A 24,829-nucleotide genomic window follows, 5' to 3' on the forward strand; every position below is an offset into this window, starting at 1 on the left:
CCCACTAGCACAGACCCTTCCTGCCCTCCAAGGCCAGGCTGAGTTCCGAGGGCTGCACCCTCCCTTCCCTCCCACGTCTCCCGTTGCACCTCACTGCGCACAGGTTGGGCAGGGCCAGCTGCCCATCCCCAGCAGGGCCTCCCCCAAGTGCCTGCAAACCTGTGTCTGCCAGCCGGGGCTCGGGACTGCCAGGGCCCTGAACTCTCACACGCCGCCGCTGCCCCTCATGCACACAGCACAGATGCCACACCGCGCCCCGGGGCACATGCTTTATTGGGGCTAGCACTAGAGGCCTGTGCCTGGCAGCTGCACACGCACCGGGAGCAGCACCTGCTGCTGCTCGGCTGGCGGCCACTGGACCTTGGTGACGAAAAAGAGGCGGAAGTGCTCCAGGCGCTGCTCCTGGAACTGCGTGGGGCTATACTCTGGCCCATCCGTGGGCCGCAGCAGCGACAGGTACCTCTCCTGCTCCAGCAGGCCGCGGCTCAGCAGTGCCCGCGCCAGGCCAGGCTGCACCGCCTCCAGCTGCCGCTGCACGGCCGGGAACAGGTCTACCTCACGCAGGTCGAACACCAGCGGCTTCCCATACCTGCCTATGAAGCTAGTGAGGCCGGGGTGGGGCTGGGGGTGGGGTGGGGTGTCCCTGACACCCTGCCCACCTCACCGCAGAGCCCCCAGCAGAGCCAGCCGCAGCCTCTCGGGCTTCAGGTGCTCCGGGTTCACTGTGTCCACGTAGTTGGTGTCCTGGTAGCGCAGGAAGGTGGCCGCCTGGCCCGAAGGATCAATGACAAGAGGCCACCTGGGGACACCCATCAAGTCACTGCTGTCTGTCCAAACCCCACATCCGGCCCGGAACACTGACCGGCCGTCGGCGCGGACGCGGCCGCCCACATCTTTCATCAGCACGTCGTGCAGCTCGGTGATCTGGCACTTCAGCCCGGGCGCCTCTTCCTCCCCTGTCGGGGTAGCAGAGTGCAGCTGACAGGCAAGCCCAATGCCGGACCCCGCCCTGGGCCGTATCTCCCAGCCCCCTGCCAGTGCCCCATGCCAGGCCCACCCTCCTGCGTCTGCTCCCGCAGCTCCAGCCTGGCCATAGCCAGCGCCTCCTCGGCCTTCTGGGCCTCCTGCCGCAGCCTGTCCACCTGGGCCTCTGCATCCTTGATGGCCTGGAGAAGGGGGCCACACTGACCGTCGCTTGCCCTGCCCCACGCTCTGGCTGGAGAGGGTACCTGCCCGAGCCTCCTCCCCACCCCACCTCAAGGAGGCCACTGTCGACTGGTGACTCCCCATGTTTGAGAGGGAAAAACTCCAGGCCTGTGGGGGAGGAGGGCCTGGGCTGGTGTGGAACAAGGAGCGGGGGTGAGGGCGCAGGGGCACAGTAAGTCCACCACGGGCTCCCACCTGCAGCGTGAGCTTGGTCTTGTCCATGCACCTCCACTCACACTGGTCGTGCTCTGCGATCCTCCGGCTCAGCTCACAGTACGCCTGTTGCAACTGGGTGGGTGTACGGGCAGGCCCTGGCAAGGCTGGCCCTGGCAAGGCCAGCCAGTACCCTCCGACCAGGTCACTCCTGGCCCAGGGGCCTGAGGGCACCTCCCCTCCTAGCTCTTCCCCCAGCTTCCTGGCCCTCCCTCGGCTCCTCCTCCTCCCCACTCGGCTCTCCCTTCTTTTCTGGCTCCTCCCTGAGGACACACCTCCTTGTGACACTGCTGCTGCTCCCTGGCCAGCTGTTGGATCCTGAGGGTCATGCTAGGGAGCGGGAATGAGCTGGGGCAGGCTCCCGCCAGCACCCCCACCAGCACCCCCTGCCTGGGTTCCCTGCCAGCGCCCCCACCAGTCCCCCCACCAGCACCCCCTGCCCGTGCTCCCTGCCAGCGCCCCTCGCCAGCACCCCTTGCCAGCACCTTCCACAACCCTCCTGCCTGCCACACCGCTTGGCCTCGGCCTCCTTGTGCCTCTGGGTCTCCTGGGCCCGGCGCTGCTGCTCTGCCTCCATGTTCTGGAGCATGGCCTCCGTGAGGCTCAGGTCCCACGAGCGCAGCACGCTCGCCACTGTGTCCAGCGAGGCCACCTAGTGACAGACGACATTTGTCGGGCACTCGGTGCTTGTTCTGAGTCTTCTCAGCCTGGAGAGGAACGGGGGCTCTCCCACTGGGGAGAAGGGCCTCAGTGCTCACAGCTGGTTCGTGGTGGGCCCCAAAGCATGAGCCACTGTGGTGCTGCTGTCCCCAAAGCCCAGACCACCCGGAATTCTCCTGAGCTTCCTGACCAAGTCCAAGCAGGAACCTGCTCCTGTGGCTGGGCTTCCAAGGGCTTCCTTCCCCTTCACTCCCCCAGGACCTGGCCCAGGCTTCCTGCCTCTGCCAGACTCAAGTACACGCCTGAGGCCTTGGCTGCCACTGCTGCTTTCTGAGTAGGAGGCTGGTCTGCAGGACACGCACCCTGGAGCTCCCTCCTCTGTGGTCTCCCGTAGATCTCTGCCTGCAGGACACAACCCTTGGGACTGCCGCTGCCTCTCACCCTCCTGAGTCCCCAGCACTCTAGGAGCAAGGAGTGGGTGCAGAGAGCCAAGCTCAAAGCCCAGCTGACCCGGGTGAGTCCCTGACTTCCTGTGCCAGGGCCTCCTTGTCTGTGGAGCAGGGGTGATGCTTGGAGGGGTCGCAGCGAGGAGGAAGGAAGAGCAGGAGCTCAGAGCAGGTCCACATGCACCTGGTGGCGGGCCAGTCCCAGTGTCACCCTTGACCAGGAAGCTGTGCATGGGTGTTTCCGTGTGTGAATGCCACTTGCCCCATCCTGCTCCGGGAAGGCAGGGTGACCAGGACCTGCTGTCTAGTGTGGCCAGCTCCCTAATAGCTGGATGACAGTGGAAGGAGGCAAGGCAGTGGCTGAGAAGGGCCAGGTGGGGCAGGGAGACTCCTGTACTCGGAATCAGGCCTGGGAAACAGTTGGGGCCCGAGGAGCTGCTGGCTGGAGAGCAGAGGCCTGGGAGAAGGAGAGCAGGTGGCTGAAGGTGGGTGCCACAACCAAGAACAGACCGAGAGGGTGTGGCAGGCCTGGCAACGGGGCCAGGTGGAGGTGGACAGACACGGGCCACGGAAGCAGGCAGAAGGCACTGCATTAGGGGTGTGCAGGTGAGCGGCCAGCGTTCCCACAGAGCAAGGGGTTCATGGCGTGGATGAGGGGATGAGGGGAAAGCCAGGATGAGGGGAAAGGAGTGGGGAAGGATGAGTTCCCTGTAGCTCTTCCAGGGAGACTGGCCGCAGACAAGTGCAGCCAGGGAGACTGAATGTGGGCAGAACCAGGAAGAACTCACAGAAGTGTGGGAGGGAGGGGGACAAAGCAGACGAGAGCAAGAGAAGTGGTGGTGCGGCGTGGCCTCGGGTGACCACCATCCTGGCCGAGCTGATGCCGACTTAAGCATTTGTCTACAGATGCAGGGAGCAGAGACGGAGAGAAGGGGCAGTATAGGGGGCCTGCAGGTCTGCGGGGGGCCAGGGACATGCAGACACATGGTAAACTCACCTCCACGGCCACCTGATGAATCCACAGGCTGACAACAGCCTGAGGACTGGCCCTGTGCTATCTGCTTCCCAGCAGCTAGGACCAAAAGTTCAAAGCCTACCAGGGCCAAAATCAAAATTTTACACAGACGTTTGCTTTAAATAGAGCCCAAATATGCTTATTTCTAGACATTTAGACCTTGCTTCTTTGCATACCCTACAAAACTGAACCCGCATCTGCCAGTGGTGGGTGAGACAAACCCTGGGGCTACAAAAACTTTCAGGCTGGGCTGCCTTCTGGAACTCTCTGGTGCCCCGTCCTGCTTCTGAGCAGTTTCCCCTAGGTGCCAAGCCCTCTGTGAAAACCTGTCCACGTGCGGCCAGAATAAAGCTCACTGCGTGCTACTGCCCTCTCCTGGTCCTGTCTCCAGCCTCTGTGCCTCATTCCCCGGCAGCCAGAGGGGCTCCTTCCTTGTCCCTCAGGATCTTACACTGGCCAGTCTTCCTGTCTGGAAGCCCCTCAGACGTTCACAGCCCTCATTCCCTCCCCTCCAAGTTTTCCCTTGTAAGTCACCTTCTCAGCAAAGCCCACCTTGGCCACCTTTCTTAAAATTCCAGCCCTGCCCTGCCTGCCCTGGTAACCTGGTATCTCCACTGCACTATGAGTTGTGACAGAAGGGACTTTGTTTTGTTCAAGGATGTGCCCTAAGTACCTAGAACAGTGCCCAGCTCAGGTCTTCTGTCAGTTGGTCCAGTGGCTGGGCTAATAATGAACGGATGAGTTAATTCATAGATTAGCATACACCTGATTGTTTGGACAGATAAATGCCTAAATAAATAGGAGAGATGACTATAGAGACGTATTCATTTATGGACATTCCTCTGCACATTCATTTATCAATGACTCTGTCTATATTTGTAAATATAAATTTGCAAATATAAACATGTGGGTGGGTGAGTGAAGGAATTTATGAATATGCACATTTAATCCTCACTTTGGGATCCTAAGGACAATAACCTCAGAGTAAGGTTGACTTAAGCTTAGCTTCAAATCCTCTTAATCCCTGAAGTTGGTGAAGTGACTCCAGACTTTTGGTACACCCAACACATGGCAAAAGCTAAATCCTCAGTGAAAAAAGAGTGAAAAATACCTTTCTAGGCTTCAAATTATTCTTACCAATAAAACATATGACATGGCCAGGCAAGGTGACTCATGCCTGTAATCCCAGCACTTTGGGAGGCCGAGGCATGCAGATTGCTTGAGCCCAGAAGTTCAAGACTAGCCTGGGCAACACGGCAAAATCTGGTCTCTATAAACAAATAAAAAAAATTAGGCCAGGCGCGGTAGCTCACGCCTGTGATCCCAGCACTTTGGAAGGCCGAGGTGAACAGATAGATCACAAGGTCAGGAGTTTGAGACCAGCCTGGCCAATGTGGTGAAACCCCATCTCTACTAAAAATACAAAAATTAGCCAGGTGTGGTGGTGCGTACCTGTAATCCCAGTTAATTGGGAGGCTGAGGCAGGAGAATTGCTTGAACCTGGGAGGCAGAGGTTGCAGTGAGCTGAGATCATGCCACTGCATTCCAGCCTGGGTGACAGAGCAAGACTCCGTGTCAAAGAAAAAAAAAAAAAAAAAAAATAGCTGGGTGTGGTGGCTCAAGCCTGTAGTCTTAGCTACTTGGGAAGCTGGGGCAGGAGGATCACTTGAGCCCAGGGGGTCAAGGCTGCAGTTAACTGTGATCACACCACTGCACTCCAGCCTGGGTGACAGAGCGAGACCCTGTCTCAAAGAAAATAAAAAGTAAAAAGACTGGGTCTGGTAGCTCACGCCTATAATCTCAGCACTTTGGGAAGCTGTGATGGGCAGATCACTTGAGGTCAGGAGTTCAAGACCAGCCTAGCCAACGTGGCAAAACCCCATCTCTACTGAATATACAAAAATGAGCTAATGTGGTGCTGCACACTGGTAGTACCAGCTACTCAGGAGGCTGAGGCAGGAGAATTGCTTGAACCTGAGAGGCAGAGGTTGCAGTGAGCTGAGATCATGCCACTGCACTCCAGCCTGGGAGACAGAGGAAGACTCTGTCTCAAAAAAAAAAAAAAGATACAATAAAAAGGCACAGGAAAATACAAGACAATATAAACAAAAATCTGCAGAAACCAGAGATGATAGAAGTAGCTCCATGAGGGATCACAATATTAGAGTCAGCTACGGATTTGAAAACAGCTATATTTACTGTGCTCAAAGAGAGAGACTACATTGAGAATTTTAGCAGAGAGCTGGAATCAAATAAAATTTTAGACATGAAAATTAAAATAACCAAAATTAAGAACAAACTGCATGGATTTAATAACTAGCTAGATGCAGCTGAAGAGAGAATTAGTAAACTGAAAGACATGACACAAGAAAATATCCAGAATAAACTCAAACAAAAGGATGGAAAATATAGAAAAGGGTAAAAAACTGTGGTAGTTATTAGTGCTGATCATCAAACATGTCCATCCCTCCACCTTCTAGACATAGGATAGGATTAAACTTCCTGACCAATTTGTGGTTTCGGTGGAGCCAAATGACTAGATCTGACCAATGAGCTATAAGTAGAAGTGTTTGTGCTAGACCCTCCTCAGCTCTTTCCCTCTGGTATACTGACCAGCAATATTCAAGATGGTGGTTGCTCTGTCAGCCTAGGTCCCTGAAAGACTACAGTTAGCAGAAGCCCCCTGTTAACCCTCAATGAACATGTAGCATAAGTAAAAAATAAACTCATTTTGTTTTATGCCATTGAGATTTGGAGACTGCATGTTCCACAGCACATCTGTATTAGTCCATTCTCACATGGCCAAAAAAGAACTACCTGAGACTGGGTAATTTATAAAGAAAAGAGGTTTAATTGACTCATGGTTCTGCAGGCTGTACAGGAAGTGTGGCTAGGGAGACTTCAGGAAACTTACATTCATGGCAGAAGGCCAAGGGGAAGCAGGCGCATTTTACATGACTAGAGAAGGAGGAAGAGAGAGCAGGGGGAGGCGCCACACACTTCTAAACAACCAGATCTCATGAGAACTCACTATCATGAGAAGACCATGGGGAGATCAGCCTCCATGATCCAATCACCTCCCCCCAGGCCCCTCCTCCAACACTGAGGATTACAATTCGACATGAGATTTGGGTGGGGACACAGATCCAAACCATATCAACATCCTAGTCTATCCTGGTTGATACAGAAATGTAGAGGCTATGTTGAGATCTACCATCTGTATATTTGGAGAGTGAGATTAAGGGCAGAAACAAAGAGGTAATGACTGAGAACTTTCCAAAACTCACTCATGAAGAAAAACAAGGTGGGAAGACTTGCTTTTATCTGGTACAAGACTTGTTATAAAGCTACTGTAGTCAAGACATGGGTATTGACACAGGATAGATCAATAGACCTATGGAACAGAACAGCAATCCCAGAACAGAGCTATAAGTATATAGACACTTGACTTAGGGCACAGGTGATGGTGTAGAGTGAGGAGGGCAGTCTTTCACAAAGACTGTGCGTGCTCTCAGGACAATTGTGCATCCATATGAGACATAAGCAAGCTTGAACATGACCTTTCACAAGACGGACCAAAACAACATACAAAAATCTATTCGAGTGGATGATGGCCTAAATGTGAAAGATGTAGAAGACTGCACAAGAAAATATCTTTATGTCCTCGGGAGAATGGAGTGAGTTCTTAAACTGACATGAAAAGCACCAACCATAAAGGAAAAGAATAAAATTTACTACAGTAAAACAAAATTTTCCATCAAATTATAACATTAAGAAAGTGAAAAGGCAAGTAAGACAGAAGACACCTATAATACATATAATTGATAAGGAGTTTGATCTAGAATATATAAATATTAGGTCCACAGAGCAATAAGAAAAATAAATCAGGCAACCCAGAGAAAAATGTTCGCTAATGCTAATAGGTACTACTTTAAAAACGATAGCTAACTGGCTAAAATGCATAAGAGTTCTCACCTTCATTAATTGGCAGGGAAATGCAAGGGAGACACCACGACACATCCACCATGAGTCTATATTAAAAAACACTGGCAATCACAATGTCTGTGAGAGCATGGGGCAGTGGGACTGTAACATATCCTCAGTGGGAGCAGATAAACTGGTACAACCATTTTGGAAAACTGTGCCTATGTGTACCAAGAGACACATACAAGAATGTTCATAGCAGTATCATTATAACCAAAGCCTGGAAACAAACGGAACGTTCGTCAGCAGTAAAATGGATAAATATGTTGCAGACGTTTATATAATTAAAGTCTCCATAACAAAGTGAATGAACTAGAGCTACAGGCAACAAGACTGAATCTCACAAATACAGCCTGTGATAGAGGAAGCCAGATACCAAAGATTAACTGCCGTATAAATTCGTTTACATAAAAGCTCAAACAGTGAAACGAAGATATATTATTTTTATTTATTCATTTCTTTATTTTTGAGACGGAGTCTCGCTCTGTCGCCCAGGCTGGAGTGCAGTGGCGCGATCTCTGCTCACTGCAAGCTCCGCCTCCCGGGTTCACGCCATTCTCCTGCCTCAGCCTCTCGAGTAGCTGGGACTACAGGCGCCGCCACCACACCTGGCTCTTTGTGTGTGTGTGTGTGTGTGTGTGTGTGCGCATTTTTAGTAGAGACGGGGTTTCACCATGTTAGCCAGGATGGTCTCAATCTCCTGACCTCGTGATCCGCCCACCTCGACCTCCCAAAGTGCTGGGATTATAGGCGTGAGCCACCGCGCCCGGCCTAAAGCTATATTATTCAGGCACTCATTTAGGAATGAATGGATGAATCAGTAAGTGGATGACAAAATGAATGAATAAATGAGGGATGATTTAATGATGTAATAAAGAATAGAATAGATAAAGAAAAGCAAGAGGCCGGGCACAGTGGTTCACGTCTGTAATCCCAGCACTTTGGGAGGCCGAGACGGGCAGATCACGAGGTCAGGAGATCGAGACCATCCTGGCTAACACGGTGAAACCCCATCTCTACTAAAAAATACAAAAAACTAGCTGGGCGAGGTAGCGGGCGCCTGTAGTCCCAGCTACTCGGGAGGCTGAGGCAGGAGAATGGCGTGAACCTGGGAGGCAGAGCTTGCAGTGAGCTGAGATCCGGCCACTGCACTCCAGTCCGGGCGACAGAGCGAGACTCCGCCTCAAAAAAAAAAAAAAAGAAAGAAATCAGAAAAGACACAAACAGAAAAACATCCCATGCTCATGGATAGGAATAATCAATATCATTAAAATGGTCATATTGCCCAAAGCAATTTACAGATTCAACACTATTCCTACCAAACTATTACACCAAGCATATTACTCACAGCACTAGAAAATACTATTTTAAAATTCATATGGAACTAAAAAGAGCCCAAATAGCCAAGGCAGTCCTAAGCAGAACAAAGCTGGAGGCATTGCGTTACCCGGCTTCAAACTATACTACAGGGCTACAGTAACCAAAACAGTATGGTACTGGTATAAAACAGGCACATAGACCAATGGAACAGAATAGAGAGCCCAGAAACAAGGTTGCTTACCTACAATCACCTGATCCTCAAAAAAGGTGATAAAAACAAGCAATGGGGAAAAGACTTCATATTCAATAAACTCTGCTGGAATAACTGGCTAGCCATATGCAGAAGATTGAAGCTCGACCCCTTTCTTACACCATACATAAAAATCAACTCAAGATGGATTAAAGACTTAAATGTAAAACCCAAAACTATAAAAACCCTGGGAAGACAACCGAGGCAATACCATCCTGGACATAAGAACGGGTAAAGATTTCATGACAAAGACACCAAAAGCATTCCCAACAAAAGCAAAAGTTGATAAGTGGGATCTAATTAAACATAAGAGCTTCTGCATAGCAAAAGAAACTATTAGTAAACAGACCACCTACAGAATGGAAGAGCATATCTGCAAATTATGCATCTGACAAAAGTCTAACATCCAGCATTTATAAGGATCTTATATAAACTTACAAGAGAAAACTCCATTAAAAAGTGAACAAAGAAAATGAACAGATGCTTTTCAAAATAAGACATGCATGTGGCCAGCAAGCATATGGAAAAAAGCTCAATATCACCGATCATTAGAGAAATGCAAATCAAAACCACAATGAGGACACCATGTTAGCCAGGATGGTCTCAATCTCCTGACCTCGTGATCCAGCCAGAATGGCGACTATAAAAAGTTAAGAAATAACAGATGCTGGTGAGGTTGCGGAGAAAAGGAAACACACACACACTGTTGGCGGGAGTGTAAATTAATTCAGTCACTGTGGAAAGCAGTATGGCAATTCCTCAAAGACCTAAAAGCAGAACTACCATTCGACCCAACAATTCCGTTACTGGGTATATACCCAGAGGAATATACATCAGTGTACCATAAAGACACATGCATGTGAATGTACATTGCAGCGCTACTCACAAGAGCAAAGACATGGACTCAACCTAAATGCCCACCAGTGACAGACTGGATAAAGAAAATGTGGTACATGCACACCGTGGAATACTATGCAGCCATAAAAAAAATGAGATCCATGCAGGAACATGGATGGAGCTGGAGGCCATTATCCTCAGCAAACTATCGCAGGAATAGAAAACCAAACACCGCATGTTCTCCCTTGTAAATGGGAGCTAAAGGATGAGAAATTTTGAATACAAAGAAGGAGACAACAGATACTAGGGTCTACTTGAGGGTGGATGTGGGAGGAGGGAGAGAAGCAGAAAACTATTGGGTACTGGGCTTAGTTCCTGGGTGAGGAAATAATCTGTACGACAAATCCCCATGACTATTTCACCTACATAACAAACCTTCACGTGTACCCCCAAACCTAAAATAAAAGTTAAAAAAAAGATTACTTAACATCTCTGTGCTTAAGTTTCTTTGTATGTAATAAAGTCTTTGTATATAATGTAGGAATATTAATAATACTACAATCAGGTTTGTTGAGAGGATTAAACTGGAGACTTTATGCATATTTCAGTAAAGTTTTATAACTTGAAAAAAAGGAAGCAAGCACTATAAAGTTCAGGATATTATTTTCTGGGGAGAGGTGTGGTGTTCTGGCAATATTTTATTTCTTCAGTCAGGTGGTTACTACGTGAGTATTTCCTTTGTGGTAAATAATTGAGCTATAACTTTGATTTGTGCAATATTCTGTATGTCGTTTGTAATTAAAAAGGAAAGTCCAAAGATGTATAAAATCAAGGAGTGGCTAAAATGAGAGAAGGGATGAATGCATAACTAAAGAAATAGGATGGAAGAGTGAACAGACATATAAATAGGGGATGATTTTGTAACTTAAAAGAAATTGTGAATACTCATTTAAAATAATAATAGCTACCATTTCTTGAGAACCGACTCTGTGCCCCGAATTGTGCCAAGGAATTTCATTCATTACCTCATGAATCTTCAAAAAGCTGTTATTAGTCCCATTTCTGAATATGTGGAAACTGAGATTCAAATAACTTTCAGAACTTGCCAAAGTTCTGTCTGTAAGTGGAAGAACTGGAGTAGATGGAAGATGAATGAAGAGAGAAAATAAAAGGATAATATAACGAGTGAACTTATGAGTGTCTTAATGAATAGGCAATAAATGATGAATGGATGAGTAAATAATGAGTTAAACTACAAGAGAATAAAGATTAGATTAATTGAACTGATTAAATGATGAACTGATACATGAAAAATTAATAGATGAATGAGTGTAAATAATGGGTAAATGAGATAAGCAAATGGTTAGTTGAGCAACTGGATGGATAAATTGATGGATGAAATGGATGAATTCATTGTGGAACAAAATGTTTCAGTGCCTATCATGGTCAACCAATATACATGGCATTGGGGCATACGATTATGGGGTGAGCGAGACACAGTCCTTCCTTTGCTTTCTCATAATTTTCTGTCAAGTAAACGGCATGAATGTGTATATGAATGGATGAATGGATGCCTGAATGAATAGTAGATAAATAAGTGAATAATTATTTAAACATGGTGTAAGGGTGGAATGGGCACATTCGTGAGTGGATAGTTTATAAGTTCATAAATTTTTAAGTTTATACATTTATTTATAAGTTTATAAATAAATGACTCATGGCTGGGCATGGTGGCTCACACCTGTAGTCCCAGCACTTTGGGAGGCCGAAGCAGGCAGCCCACCTGAGGTCAGGAGTTCAAAACCAGCTGGCCAACATGGCAAAAACCCCATCTCTACTTAACATGCAAAAAAACAAATTAGCTGGGCATGGTGGCGCATGCCTGTAGTCCCAGCTACTCTGGAGGCTGAGGCAGGAGAACCGCATAAACCCGGGAGGCAGAGCTTGCAGTGTGACTGTGTTGCTGCCCTCCAGCCTGGGTGACAGAGCAAGACTCCATCTCTAAATAAATAAATAAATGACTCATAAGTTAATAAGATAATTATGAATTGACAAAAGAGCAAACCAACACTGGGGTGAGAAGGATGAAGTGAGTGAATGTATGGAAACAATGATCGATGGATGATGGAGCGATGGCGACAGACGGCGTGGTTCAGTTCTGTATCATCGCTGATATTCTGTGTACTTGTCTCATCAATTATTGAGAGACAGAGATGGCAAAATCGCCTACTACCATTGTGGATCTCTTTATTTCTCCTTGTAGTTCTCACAGTTTTTGCTTCATGCATTTTGAAACCCTGTTAGTAGCTGCATAAACATTTAGGATTTTTATGTCCTCGTGATGAATTCTTACATTTGTCATTATTAAATGACTCTTTTATCCTTAGTAACATACTTTTTTCTGAAATCTACTTGATGTTAATATAGTTATTTCAGCATTCTGTTTAGTGTTATCTTGGCATATTTGCTTTTATCATTTTAATTTTCACCTATTTTTGCTTTTACACTTAAAGTTTGTTTCTTATAGGTAGAACATAGTTAGCTACATTTTTTTTTTATCCAAAATGACAATCCATCTTTTTTGTTTGTTTGTTTTTTGAGACGGAGTCTCACTGTCGCCCTGGCTGGAGTGCAGTGGCGCGATCTCGGCTCACTGCAACTTCTGCCTCTCGGGTTCAAGTGATTCTTCTGCCTCAGCCTCCCAAGTAGCTGGGACTACAGGCACCCACTACCACACCTGGCTAATTTTTTGTATTTTAGTAGAAACGGGGTTTCATCGTGTTGCCCAGGCTGGTCTCCAACTCCTGAGCTCAGGCAATCCACCCACCTCGGCCTCCCAAACTGCTGGGATTACAGGTGTGAGCCACCACACCCGGTGACAATCCATCTTTTAATTGGGGTGTTTAGAACGTCCACATGTAACGAGATTATTGATATGGTGGAGTCAAAATCTACCATTTGCTGTTTGTTTCCCACTGGTCCCAGTGGTTCTTTTCCTTTTCCTCTTCTTTGGCAATATTTTTCAAGAATTCCATTTTATCTCCTTTGTTGGCTTATTAGCTCCAACTCTTTTGATATTGTAGTAGTTGCTTTAGGCTTTAGAGTATACGGCTCTAAATTGTCACAATCTACTTTCTTTTCTTTTCTTTTTTTTTTTTTTGTATTTTTGTTGTTGTTTTTTTTTTTTTTTTTTTTGAGACGGAGTCTCGCTCTGTCGCCCGGGCTAGAGTGCAGTGGCCGGATCTCAGCTCACTGCAAGCTCCGCCTCCCGGGTTTACGCCATTCTCCTGCCTCAGCCTCCCAAGTAGCTGGGACTACAGGCGCCCGCTACCTCGCCCGGCTAGTTTTTTGTATTTTTTAGTAGAGACGAGGTTTCACCGTGTTAGCCAGGATGGTCTCGATCTCCTGACCTCGTGATCCGCCCGTCTCGGCCTCCCAAAGTGCTGGGATGACAGGCTTGAGCCACCGCGCCCGGCCAATGTCTGCTAATTCTAACATTTGCGTCAGTTCTGGGTTTGTCTTGATTGGTTGACTTTTCTCATTGTAGGTCGTGTTTCCCACCTCTTTGCATGCCTGGTAATCTCTGGTTGAATGCCACACATTATGCATTTGGCCTTGTTAGGAGCTTTGTTTAATGTAAGTCTTCTTGAATTTTATTCTGGGATACAGTTCAGTTGCTGGGGGTGTTTCATCCTTTGGGTCTTGCTTTGCAATTGATTAGGCTGGACCAGAGCAGCATTTATCCTACGAATAATTTTCCCTCACCACTGAGCCAAGCTCCTTCCGAGAACTCTACCCAGTGCCCTGTGAATCATGGATTCGTCACTCTGGCTGACAGGAGTAGGCACTGCTTCCTTCACGCTTCTCAGAAGTCGCCTTGAGCAGTTTCCTCACGTATAGGAGTCATTAAACATTCCTTATATTTGCCTAATAATATGCCTTATTAGCTACAACTCATGACCACAGGGGATCCAATGAATGACCAACGGGGATCGTGTCCACGTCTCTAGGGTTCTTTCTTTCTTCAGCTCTCTTCCCCCTGGCACTGGTGATCTCCTGCTGCCTCAGTATCCTTGAATTCTGAACTCGTGTCTTCTTAACTCAGAGAATATGCCTGGCTCTGTCTGGGTTCCCCCTTCCTATACCACACCCTGAAATTTCTCTTACGGTGGTAAACTGGGACAATCTTATGGCTCACTTTGCTTATTTTCAGCCTCTTGGAGATCTCTTTCTGATTTGTTGCCTGATGTCCAATGTCTTGGAAACCTTTATTTCCTATATTCTGTCTTGAATTTGTTCTTGTTTGAAGTGAGAGGATAAATCAGGTTCCTGTTACTCCATCTTGGAAACAGACGTTTTTGCTCAATTTTTTTCTTTTTCTTTCCTTTTTGTTTTTTAGACAGAGTCTTGCTCTGTCGCCCAGGCTGGAGTGCAGTGGCCAGATCTCAGCTCACTGCAAGCTCCGCCTCCCGGGTTCACGCCATTCTTCTGCCTCAGCCTCCCAAGTAGCTGGGACCACAGGCGCCCGCCACCTCGCCCGGCTAGTTTTTTGTATTTTCAGTGGAGACGGGGTTTCACCATGTTAGCCAAGATGGTCTCGATCTCCTGACCTCGTGATCCGCCCGCCTCGGCCTCCCAATGTGCTGGGATTACAGGCGTGAGCCGCCGCGCCCGGCCCTGCTCAATTTTTTTCAACCTTCTTTTTCTCTTTGTGCTTCATTTTGGATAGTTCCTATTGCTATATCTTCAGATTAACTGATTTTCTTCAGTGTCTGATCTGCATCTTCCATTAATCCCATCCGGTGTATCAGTGTAGTTTTCATCTCAGACATTGCAGTTTTCATCTCTAAAAGTATATGAGTGTGTGTGTGTGTGTGTGTGTAATACAGCCATATATATATATATATATATATATATATATATATAATTCCATCACCTGTGTCATCCCTGAGTCTGTTTTGATTGATTTTTCTCTTCACTCTGGATCATTTTTCTTGTGTGTGTGTCTTGTTTTGTTTTGTTGTTGTTGTTTTAGCATGCCTGGTAATTTTGCTAAGTTTTTATTTTGAAATATAGATTTACACGAAGTTGCAAAAATAGTAGAGTTCCCATATACCCTTAACAAGCTTCCCCAATGATGACGTCTTACATAATTTCAGTACAACATACAAACTAGGATACTGACATAGTACAAGTATATACATAGTATATATATATATACATAGTATATATATATATACATACTTTTTTTTTTTTTTTTTAGGCAGAGTCTCACTCTGTCGCCCAGGCTGAAGCGCAGTGGTTTCATCTCGGTTCACTGCAACCTCCGTTTCCCGAGTTCAAGCACTTCTTCCTCAGCCTCCTGAGTAGCTGGGATTACAGGTGCGTATCACCACACCCAGCTAATTTTTGTATTTTTAGTAGAGACAGGGTTTCACCATGTTGGCCAGGCTGGTCTTAAACTCCTGACCTTGTGATCTGCCTGCCTCAGCCTCCCACAGTGCTGGGATGACAGGCGTGAGCCAGCGTGCCCGGCCTCAGCTATAATAACTTTTAATGTTCTTGTCTACTAATTCCATCACCTGTGTCATCCCTGAGTCTGTTTTGATTGATTTTTCTCTTCACTCTGGATCATTTTTCTTGTGTGTGTGTCTTGTTTTGTTTTGTTGTTGTTGTTTTAGCATGCCTGGTAATTTTGCTAAGTTTTTATTTTGAAATATAGATTTACACGAAGTTGCAAAAATAGTAGAGTTCCCATATACCCTTAACAAGCTTCCCCAATGATGACGTCTTACATAATTTCAGTACAACATACAAACTAGGATACTGACATAGTACAATCCACAGGGCTCACAGTGGATTTTGATTTCGCATCCACTCGTGTGTGTGTGTGTTTGTGTGTCACTACAATTTTCTCACATGTCCAGTTTTGCGTTACGACCATCATAATCAAGATGTAGGACTGTCCCACCACCCCAAGGGTCTCTTGTGCTACTCCTGGCCAGTCGCCCCATCTCTTCCCCCTTTTCCTGCCCCCATTCCCATTTGTAGCCCCTGTAGGCCTCCGATCTGTCCTCTGTCTCCACAATGTTGTCCTGTGAGTGTGTTATATGAATGGAACACGCAGTCTGTGACTTTCTCCCCAACTCTGTGAAGCTCCCTTCCGGCTTCTCACGTTGTTAGTTGTTGCATGGATCATGCGTTCACACCATTTTATTGCCAAGCGTGTTTCGTGGCAGGAATGCACCAAGCTTGTGGAACCGCTCACCCGCTGGAGGACATGTGGGTCGTTTCCACTTTTTGGCTATTGTAAATAAAGCTGCTATGAACATTTGTGTACACATTTTTGTGTGGACTTAGTTTTCCTTTTACTGGAGTAAATGTCTAGGAGTCTGATGCTGTGCTACATGGTAAATGTGTCTGCTTTTTAAGAAACCGCCCACGTATTTGCAAGAGCGGCTGTACTGTGCTGCGTCCCTCCAGCAAGGTGTGGCAGGGCCAGCTTCCCCACCTCCCTGCCCACGTCCGGCCCAGCACTAGTTTGACCTGGGCTGTCCTGGGAGGTGTGAGCTGGTGTCCTCCTCGGGTGTTCATCTGCCATCACTAGATCCTCTTCAGTGAAATTTCCCTTCAGGTCCTTGCTCAGTTTATCCCTAGATTGTGTGTTTATTGCTGTTGCGATGTGAGTTGTTTCTGTGTTCTAGACACACGTCCCTTGTCAGACGCATGGTTCACACCTGTGTGCCCCTGCCTGTGGCTTCTTTCCTTGACAGGTCTTTTACAAAGCAAACCTTTTACATTCTGATGAAGCTCCGTGTGTCAATTTTTTTCTTTTCTTTTTGGATTGTGCTTTTGTGTCGTGTCCCAGAATCCCTCCAAGTCCTAGGCCCCAAAGGTTTTCTCCTATGTGTTCTTCTAAAAGTTTTGTAGTTTTACTCTTCACATTTAAATCTATAACCCACTTTGAGTTAATTTTTTATAGCGTGTGTGGTTCAGGTCCACACTAACCCCTTTGCCTGTGGATGGCCAATGCTCCAGCACCATGGAGCAAACACACGGTCCCCTGGCACCCAAGGGCTCCCCCAGCACCCCCAGTTGCTGCCCTTCTCAGCTCTCCAGGCCACCATGCCCCAGGCAGCAGGTCTGCTGGACACCCCAGCACCCCTGACTCCCACTTGCACCTCTGGACACCTCACTGTATCCTCAGCCCCTCCCTAAGCCCACCGCCTCGGCCCTGCCCCTCCCCTCCAACCCAGGAAGAAGGACCCTTTGAAACAAAGAGAAAGAAGAGAGGGGCAGGACAGGCTCCCAGGCAGCACCCGCAGGAGAAGAGTCTGGGGGTGGGTCCCTGGCTGGGCAAAGGCTCTGGCAGTGGCCCAGTGGATGCGTCACCCAGGTGTCTGTGTGGGCCCCAGGCAGAACCCAGGCTCCAAGCAGCACCTCCAGACTTGTGTGGGAAGTGGGGTGAGGTTAGGGTGGGTTGGAGGAACATAGCGACTGAGATGGGAGAGGGACTGGGATCCAAATTAAGTTGATTTAAATAAAACTAAGGCAGGCAAGGTTCATGATCTGGTTTTCCAGGCACTGCTCCAACAGGCGGAGTCGGCCTCACCCCACCCTACTCCTGGGCCCAGGACAAGTCCAGGCAGTGTGTCTCCAGCCTGGCCCAGGGCAGACTCTGCTTTTCTCTTTTTTTTTTTTTTTTTGAGTCTCACTGTCGCCCAGGCAGGAATGCAGTGGCGCAATCTCAGCTCACTGCAACCTTCACCTCCCGGGTTCAAACGATTCTCCTGCCTCAGCCTCTCAAGTAGCTGGGACTACAGGCGTGCGCCACCATGCCCGGCTAATTTTTGTATTTTCAGTAGAGATGGTGTTTCACCATGTTGGCCAGGATGCTCTCAAGCTCCTGAGCTCAAGTGATCCGCCTGCCTCAGCCTCCCAAAGTGCTGGGATTACAGGCGTGAGCCACCACTCCCAGCCAGACAGTCAGACTGTCATTTCTAACACGGCCCAAAGGTTCTAGGCAGGAGCTCTGTGGCCGGGCTGTGTGGCTCAAGTTCTCTGGTAAACCGGAGTGCTGACAGTGAGGGGCCTGATGGGTGGGCCCTGTGCTGCCGCCAGCGCCGTGAGCTCTGCCAACCCTGGAGTCACCAGCCTCAGTTTCTCCATCAATAACACCACTTCCTCAGGCAAAGCATGGAAGGAAATGACACAAAACCCCGCACCAAAGGCATTCACAAAATGGGAGTCGCTGCCATTTCCATTGCAGACAAGGCTTGAAAGTCAGGACTTCTAGGAAGGGAATGGGGCACGGCGGGGCTAGGAAACAGCTCCAGCAGGGTCACTCAGGCTTCTGACAGCTTTCAGAGACCGAGCCGGTGGGGTGAGCCTTGTCCTGCCTGGGTGTGCACCTGCCAGACTCACACCTGCCTGGCCCACACCTCCCGGTACCCACACCTCCCGGGGCGCACACCTGCCTGGCCCACACCTCCCGGTACCCACACCTCCCGGGGCGCACACCTGCCTGGCCCATACCTCCTGGGCCCACACCTGCTCAGGGGTGTTCCCGTCCTCTGCGTACACCCGGGGGTCTGCTCCGAGCTTCAGAAGCACCTCCACAGCTGCCAGATGGCCCCCAAAGGCTGCGCGGTACAGTGGCGTCCGACCGAAAGCGCCCTGTAAGATGGGCTCCCTGAGCAAGATCCAGGCCCTGTCCCTGGGGGAAGGAGGCCCCGCGCTTCGGCCCGCAGCCCACGGCGCCCACCTTGCTGTTGGGGCTGGCGCCGAGCTCGGCCAGCAGCTGGATGGCCAGGGGCTGCCCGCCCGCGGCCGCCTCGGACAGCGGCGTGTTCCCGTGGCTGTCCTCGCACTCCACCAGAGCCACGCGTCGCTGCAGCCGCCGCGCCTTCCCTGCCTCGTCATGGCCCACGCCCTCGCGGGTCAGCAGCTGCTCCACCTGCGCCGCCCGCGGCAGTCACTGCTCTCCGCTCCTCCCACTCCGCCCCCGCCCCCGCCCTCCTCCCGCCCGCGCTGACCTCCTTCAGCACCGCTCGGATCTCGCCCACGTCCCCGTCGAAGGCGGCGTCCAGCAGGCGGCGGCGACGCTGCAGCTCCTCCCGCCGCTCCCGCTGCGCCGCCTCCTCCTGCTCGCGCTGCCGCCGCGCGGCCTCCTGCTCCCGGCGCACCAGGGCCAGGTAGGCCTGGGAGGCGCCCGCCCGAAGTCACCGCCCGCCCCTCGCCACCGCCTGAGCCCCGAGGCCACCGTCCCCGCCTCTGAGGTCGGAGCCCAGCCTGAGCTCCACACCCGCCTCCACGCACCCTGCTTCGCCATTTCCTCCTGCCTCCGGCCCTGGCCCCCGGGGGGCGCGGCCGCCCGTCCTCACCTCCCTCTGCAGCTTCTCCATCTGCTCCAGGTACTCCCGGCGCTCCTCCCGGCGGCGGGCGAGCTCCCTCCTGGCCTGGAGCTGCCGGAAGGCGCCCTGGATCGCTCTGGCCGCTCGGTCCTCCGCTCGGTCCTCGGCAGCCCCTGGGGTGGGGAGAGGCTCACGGGGGCGCGTTCTCGCCTCCAGCCCCGCCCGCTGCGCCCCTGGGCGTGGAGCCGCCCCCGCCCCCGCCCCCGCCCCCACAGAAGGACCCAAACGGCTCTCAGAGCCCCCAAGCGGCCGAGCCGGAGTTCCCGCCCGCAGAGGCCGCACGAGGAGGCTGCGCGAAAGCCCGGGACGCGGAGAGGACCCACGTCTGCGGGAACCTCCCCTGCCCCACGCCTCCGGGGACCCTGCGAGCCCCGCCGAGCCCGCAGCCCGGGAGCCCCGAGGAACGGTGAGGAAGCCGCCCTGTCCCCCGCGGGACTCCCTCCCCTGAAAGCCGAAGGCCCCTCCTGCATCCAGGCCCCAGCGAGCAAAGGCTGCGCTGAGCGGGGAGGCCCCAGGCCTGGGAGGGCTCATCACAGCTCCGCTGGACTCAGAAGAGGGCGCGGAGCTCAGGGCCCCAGAGGGAGCTCCGTCCTCTTCGGACTCGGCCTCGCCCTCGCCCCACCGCGGCTGCAACAGAGCGCTGAGCCCGAGCCTGGAGCCGCCTCGTAGGGAGGAAAGGGGCGGAGGAGAGGCCGTCGGGCCCAGCCCTGCCCTTAGTGGTCTCGGGAAGTCACGGCACCACTCAGCCTCCCCGGCTTGAGCCCCTTGCTGTAACGTGGAACAATACTGGCAGCTTTCTAAGAGTCTAGCAATGGGGCGCTTGTGGCGCTTCCGCCACCGTGAACGCTCAGCGTGCGCCCCGTGGGTGTGACTTGCACCAGGGCACGGGCGGAGGCGGGGGTGGGGGGTGGCGGTCGAGGCTGTCGGGCCACGTGGGCACCCAGCAGGGAGCCACAGCTGTGCAGAGGGTCAAGGCAGCCCAGGCCAGAAGCAAGCAGGCAGCGCAGCTGGGTCTCCACAGGTGTCCCCACTGGGGAGCCAAGTACTATGATTCCCACAACCAGGCTCCCAGGGAACATGGACAGAACTGTGGGATGAGGCGAGACCGGGAGAGGCGGAAGGCCCTGCAGGCCCTGGGCACGGACCGGAGCAGCCAGAGGGGACAGGGTGGAGAGCTGAGTGCATGTGGGAAAATCAATGTGAAGGGGAATAAAGGGAGAGTCGCCGTCAGGAGGGTGGGACACCGAGTGGCAGTGGACAGAGATAATAGAGTCATAAGAATAACGAGTGTCTAGAATGCAGATACTGACAATGAAAACAAAGAACAGACACTCAAGATAAAATCCAGGAAATCCTGAAATGAATGTTAAGACCAAAGGGGGAAAAAATCCCAGAAAACAAAGGGCATGAACAACAGGCATCAGACACAACTCGGTGAAGTTGAGCCTCAAAACAAAATGTTTTTCGGGCACCGGAAGAGAAAGGGCAAAGCACCCATGAGAGGAAAGTCCGGCTCTCCTGAGGCTTTGCTTTTCTTTTTGAGACGGGGTCTCACTGTCACCCAGGACGGAGCACAGTGGCACGATCTCTGAGACGGGGTCTCACTCTGTCACCCAGGACGGAGCACAGTGGCACGATCTCTGAGACGGGGTCTCACTGTCACCCAGGACGGAGCACAGTGGCACGATCTCTGAGACGGGGTCTCACTCTGTCACCCAGGACGGAGCACAGTGGCACGATCTCTGAGACGGGGTCTCACTGTCACCCAGGACGGAGCACAGTGGCACGATCTCTGAGACGGGGTCTCACTGTCACCCAGGACGGAGCACAGTGGCACGATCTCTGAGACGGGGTCTCACTCTGTCACCCAGGACGGAGCACAGTGGCACGATCTCTGAGACGGGGTCTCACTGTCACCCAGGACGGAGCACAGTGGCACGATCTCTGAGACGGGGTCTCACTCTGTCACCCAGGACGGAGCACAGTGGCACGATCTCTGAGACGGGGTCTCACTGTCACCCAGGACGGAGCACAGTGGCACGATCTCTGAGACGGGGTCTCACTGTCACCCAGGACGGAGCACAGTGGCACGATCTCTGAGACGGGGTCTCACTGTCACCCAGGACGGAGCACAGTGGCACGATCTCTGAGACGGGGTCTCACTGTCACCCAGGACGGAGCACAGTGGCACGATCTCTGAGACGGGGTCTCACTCTGTCACCCAGGACGGAGCACAGTGGCACGATCTCTGAGACGGGGTCTCACTGTCACCCAGGACGGAGCACAGTGGCACGATCTCTGAGACGGGGTCTCACTGTCACCCAGGACGGAGCACAGTGGCACGATCTCTGAGACGGGGTCTCACTGTCACCCAGGACGGAGCACAGTGGCACGATCTCTGAGACGGGGTCTCACTGTCACCCAGGACGGAGCACAGTGGCACGATCTCTGAGACGGGGTCTCACTGTCACCCAGGACGGAGCACAGTGGCACGATCTCTGAGACGGGGTCTCACTCTGTCACCCAGGACGGAGCACAGTGGCACGATCTCTGAGACGGGGTCTCACTGTCACCCAGGACGGAGCACAGTGGCACGATCTCTGAGACGGGGTCTCACTCTGTCACCCAGGACGGAGCACAGTGGCACGATCTCTGAGACGGGGTCTCACTGTCACCCAGGACGGAGCACAGTGGCACGATCTCTGAGACGGGGTCTCACTCTGTCACCCAGGACGGAGCACAGTGGCACGATCTCTGAGACGGGGTCTCACTGTCACCCAGGACGGAGCACAGTGGCACGATCTCTGAGACGGGGTCTCACTGTCACCCAGGACGGAGCACAGTGGCACGATCTCTGAGACGGGGTCTCACTGTCACCCAGGACGGAGCACAGTGGCACGATCTCTGAGACGGGGTCTCACTGTCACCCAGGACGGAGCACAGTGGCACGATCTCTGAGACGGGGTCTCACTGTCACCCAGGACGGAGCACAGTGGCACGATCTCTGAGACGGGGTCTCACTGTCACCCAGGACGGAGCACAGTGGCACGATCTCTGAGACGGGGTCTCACTGTCACCCAGGACGGAGCACAGTGGCACGATCTCTGAGACGGGGTCTCACTCTGTCACCCAGGACGGAGCACAGTGGCACGATCTCTGAGACGGGGTCTCACTGTCACCCAGGACGGAGCACAGTGGCACGATCTCTGAGACGGGGTCTCACTCTGTCACCCAGGACGGAGCACAGTGGCACGATCTCTGAGACGGGGTCTCACTGTCACCCAGGACGGAGCACAGTGGCATGATCTCTGAGACGGGGTCTCACTCTGTCACCCAGGACGGAGCACAGTGGCACGATCTCTGAGACGGGGTCTCACTGTCACCCAGGACGGAGCACAGTGGCACGATCTCTGAGACGGGGTCTCACTGTCACCCAGGACGGAGCACAGTGGCACGATCTCTGAGACGGGGTCTCACTCTGTCACCCAGGACGGAGCACAGTGGCACGATCTCTGAGACGGGGTCTCACTGTCACCCAGGACGGAGCACAGTGGCACGATCTCTGAGACGGGGTCTCACTGTCACCCAGGACGGAGCACAGTGGCACGATCTCTGAGACGGGGTCTCACTGTCACCCAGGACGGAGCACAGTGGCACGATCTCTGAGACGGGGTCTCACTGTCACCCAGGACGGAGCACAGTGGCACGATCTCTGAGACGGGGTCTCACTCTGTCACCCAGGACGGAGCACAGTGGCACGATCTCTGAGACGGGGTCTCACTGTCACCCAGGACGGAGCACAGTGGCACGATCTCTGAGACGGGGTCTCACTCTGTCACCCAGGACGGAGCACAGTGGCACGATCTCTGAGACGGGGTCTCACTCTGTCACCCAGGACGGAGCACAGTGGCACGATCTCTGAGACGGGGTCTCACTGTCACCCAGGACGGAGCACAGTGGCACGATCTCTGAGACGGGGTCTCACTGTCACCCAGGACGGAGCACAGTGGCACGATCTCTGAGACGGGGTCTCACTCTGTCACCCAGGACGGAGCACAGTGGCACGATCTCTGAGACGGGGTCTCACTGTCACCCAGGACGGAGCACAGTGGCACGATCTCTGAGACGGGGTCTCACTCTGTCACCCAGGACGGAGCACAGTGGCACGATCTCTGAGACGGGGTCTCACTCTGTCACCCAGGACGGAGCACAGTGGCACGATCTCTGAGACGGGGTCTCACTGTCACCCAGGACGGAGCACAGTGGCACGATCTCTGAGACGGGGTCTCACTCTGTCACCCAGGACGGAGCACAGTGGCACGATCTCTGAGACGGGGTCTCACTCTGTCACCCAGGACGGAGCACAGTGGCACGATCTCTGAGACGGGGTCTCACTGTCACCCAGGACGGAGCACAGTGGCACGATATCTGAGACGGGGGTCTCACTCTGTCACCCAGGACGGAGCACAGTGGCACGATCTCTGAGACGGGGTCTCACTGTCACCCAGGACGGAGCACAGTGGCACGATCTCTGAGACGGGGTCTCACTGTCACCCAGGACGGAGCACAGTGGCACGATCTCTGAGACGGGGTCTCACTGTCACCCAGGACGGAGCACAGTGGCACGATCTCTGAGACGGGGTCTCACTCTGTCACCCAGGACGGAGCACAGTGGCACGATCTCTGAGACGGGGTCTCACTGTCACCCAGGACGGAGCACAGTGGCACGATCTCTGAGACGGGGTCTCACTGTCACCCAGGACGGAGCACAGTGGCACGATCTCTGAGACGGGGTCTCACTGTCACCCAGGACGGAGCACAGTGGCACGATCTCTGAGACGGGGTCTCACTGTCACCCAGGACGGAGCACAGTGGCACGATCTCTGAGACGGGGTCTCACTGTCACCCAGGACGGAGCACAGTGGCACGATCTCTGAGACGGGGTCTCACTCTGTCACCCAGGACGGAGCACAGTGGCACGATCTCTGAGACGGGGTCTCACTGTCACCCAGGACGGAGCACAGTGGCACGATCTCTGAGACGGGGTCTCACTCTGTCACCCAGGACGGAGCACAGTGGCACGATCTCTGAGACGGGGTCTCACTGTCACCCAGGACGGAGCACAGTGGCACGATCTCTGAGACGGGGTCTCACTCTGTCACCCAGGACGGAGCACAGTGGCACGATCTCTGAGACGGGGTCTCACTGTCACCCAGGACGGAGCACAGTGGCACGATCTCTGAGACGGGGTCTCACTGTCACCCAGGACGGAGCACAGTGGCACGATCTCTGAGACGGGGTCTCACTGTCACCCAGGACGGAGCACAGTGGCACGATCTCTGAGACGGGGTCTCACTGTCACCCAGGACGGAGCACAGTGGCACGATCTCTGAGACGGGGTCTCACTGTCACCCAGGACGGAGCACAGTGGCACGATCTCTGAGACGGGGTCTCACTGTCACCCAGGATGGAGCACAGTGGCACG

General features: G+C 52.3%; 1 protein-coding gene across 1 annotated transcript in view; it reads right to left on the minus strand.

The window, feature by feature from the left end:
• Nucleotides 1-99: 99 nt before the first annotated feature.
• IQANK1 (IQ motif and ankyrin repeat containing 1) overlaps nucleotides 100-24,829 on the minus strand; it is a 64,315-nt gene continuing 39,585 nt past the window's right edge. The window contains exons 4-13 of the mRNA XM_030920912.1: nucleotides 19,315-19,457; nucleotides 18,967-19,131; nucleotides 18,696-18,887; nucleotides 18,467-18,607; nucleotides 1,905-2,071; nucleotides 1,695-1,749; nucleotides 1,402-1,494; nucleotides 1,058-1,166; nucleotides 665-956; nucleotides 100-589 (exon numbers count right to left, since the gene is read on the minus strand). Of these exons, the coding sequence (XP_030776772.1) occupies nucleotides 286-589; nucleotides 665-956; nucleotides 1,058-1,166; nucleotides 1,402-1,494; nucleotides 1,695-1,749; nucleotides 1,905-2,071; nucleotides 18,467-18,607; nucleotides 18,696-18,887; nucleotides 18,967-19,131; nucleotides 19,315-19,457 (1,661 nt within the window). The 3' untranslated portion in view covers nucleotides 100-285. The remainder of the gene's footprint in view (nucleotides 590-664; nucleotides 957-1,057; nucleotides 1,167-1,401; nucleotides 1,495-1,694; nucleotides 1,750-1,904; nucleotides 2,072-18,466; nucleotides 18,608-18,695; nucleotides 18,888-18,966; nucleotides 19,132-19,314; nucleotides 19,458-24,829) is intronic.

Source organism: Rhinopithecus roxellana, chromosome 17 (assembly GCF_007565055.1).
Source record: "Rhinopithecus roxellana isolate Shanxi Qingling chromosome 17, ASM756505v1, whole genome shotgun sequence".
NCBI lineage: Eukaryota > Metazoa > Chordata > Mammalia > Primates > Cercopithecidae > Rhinopithecus > Rhinopithecus roxellana.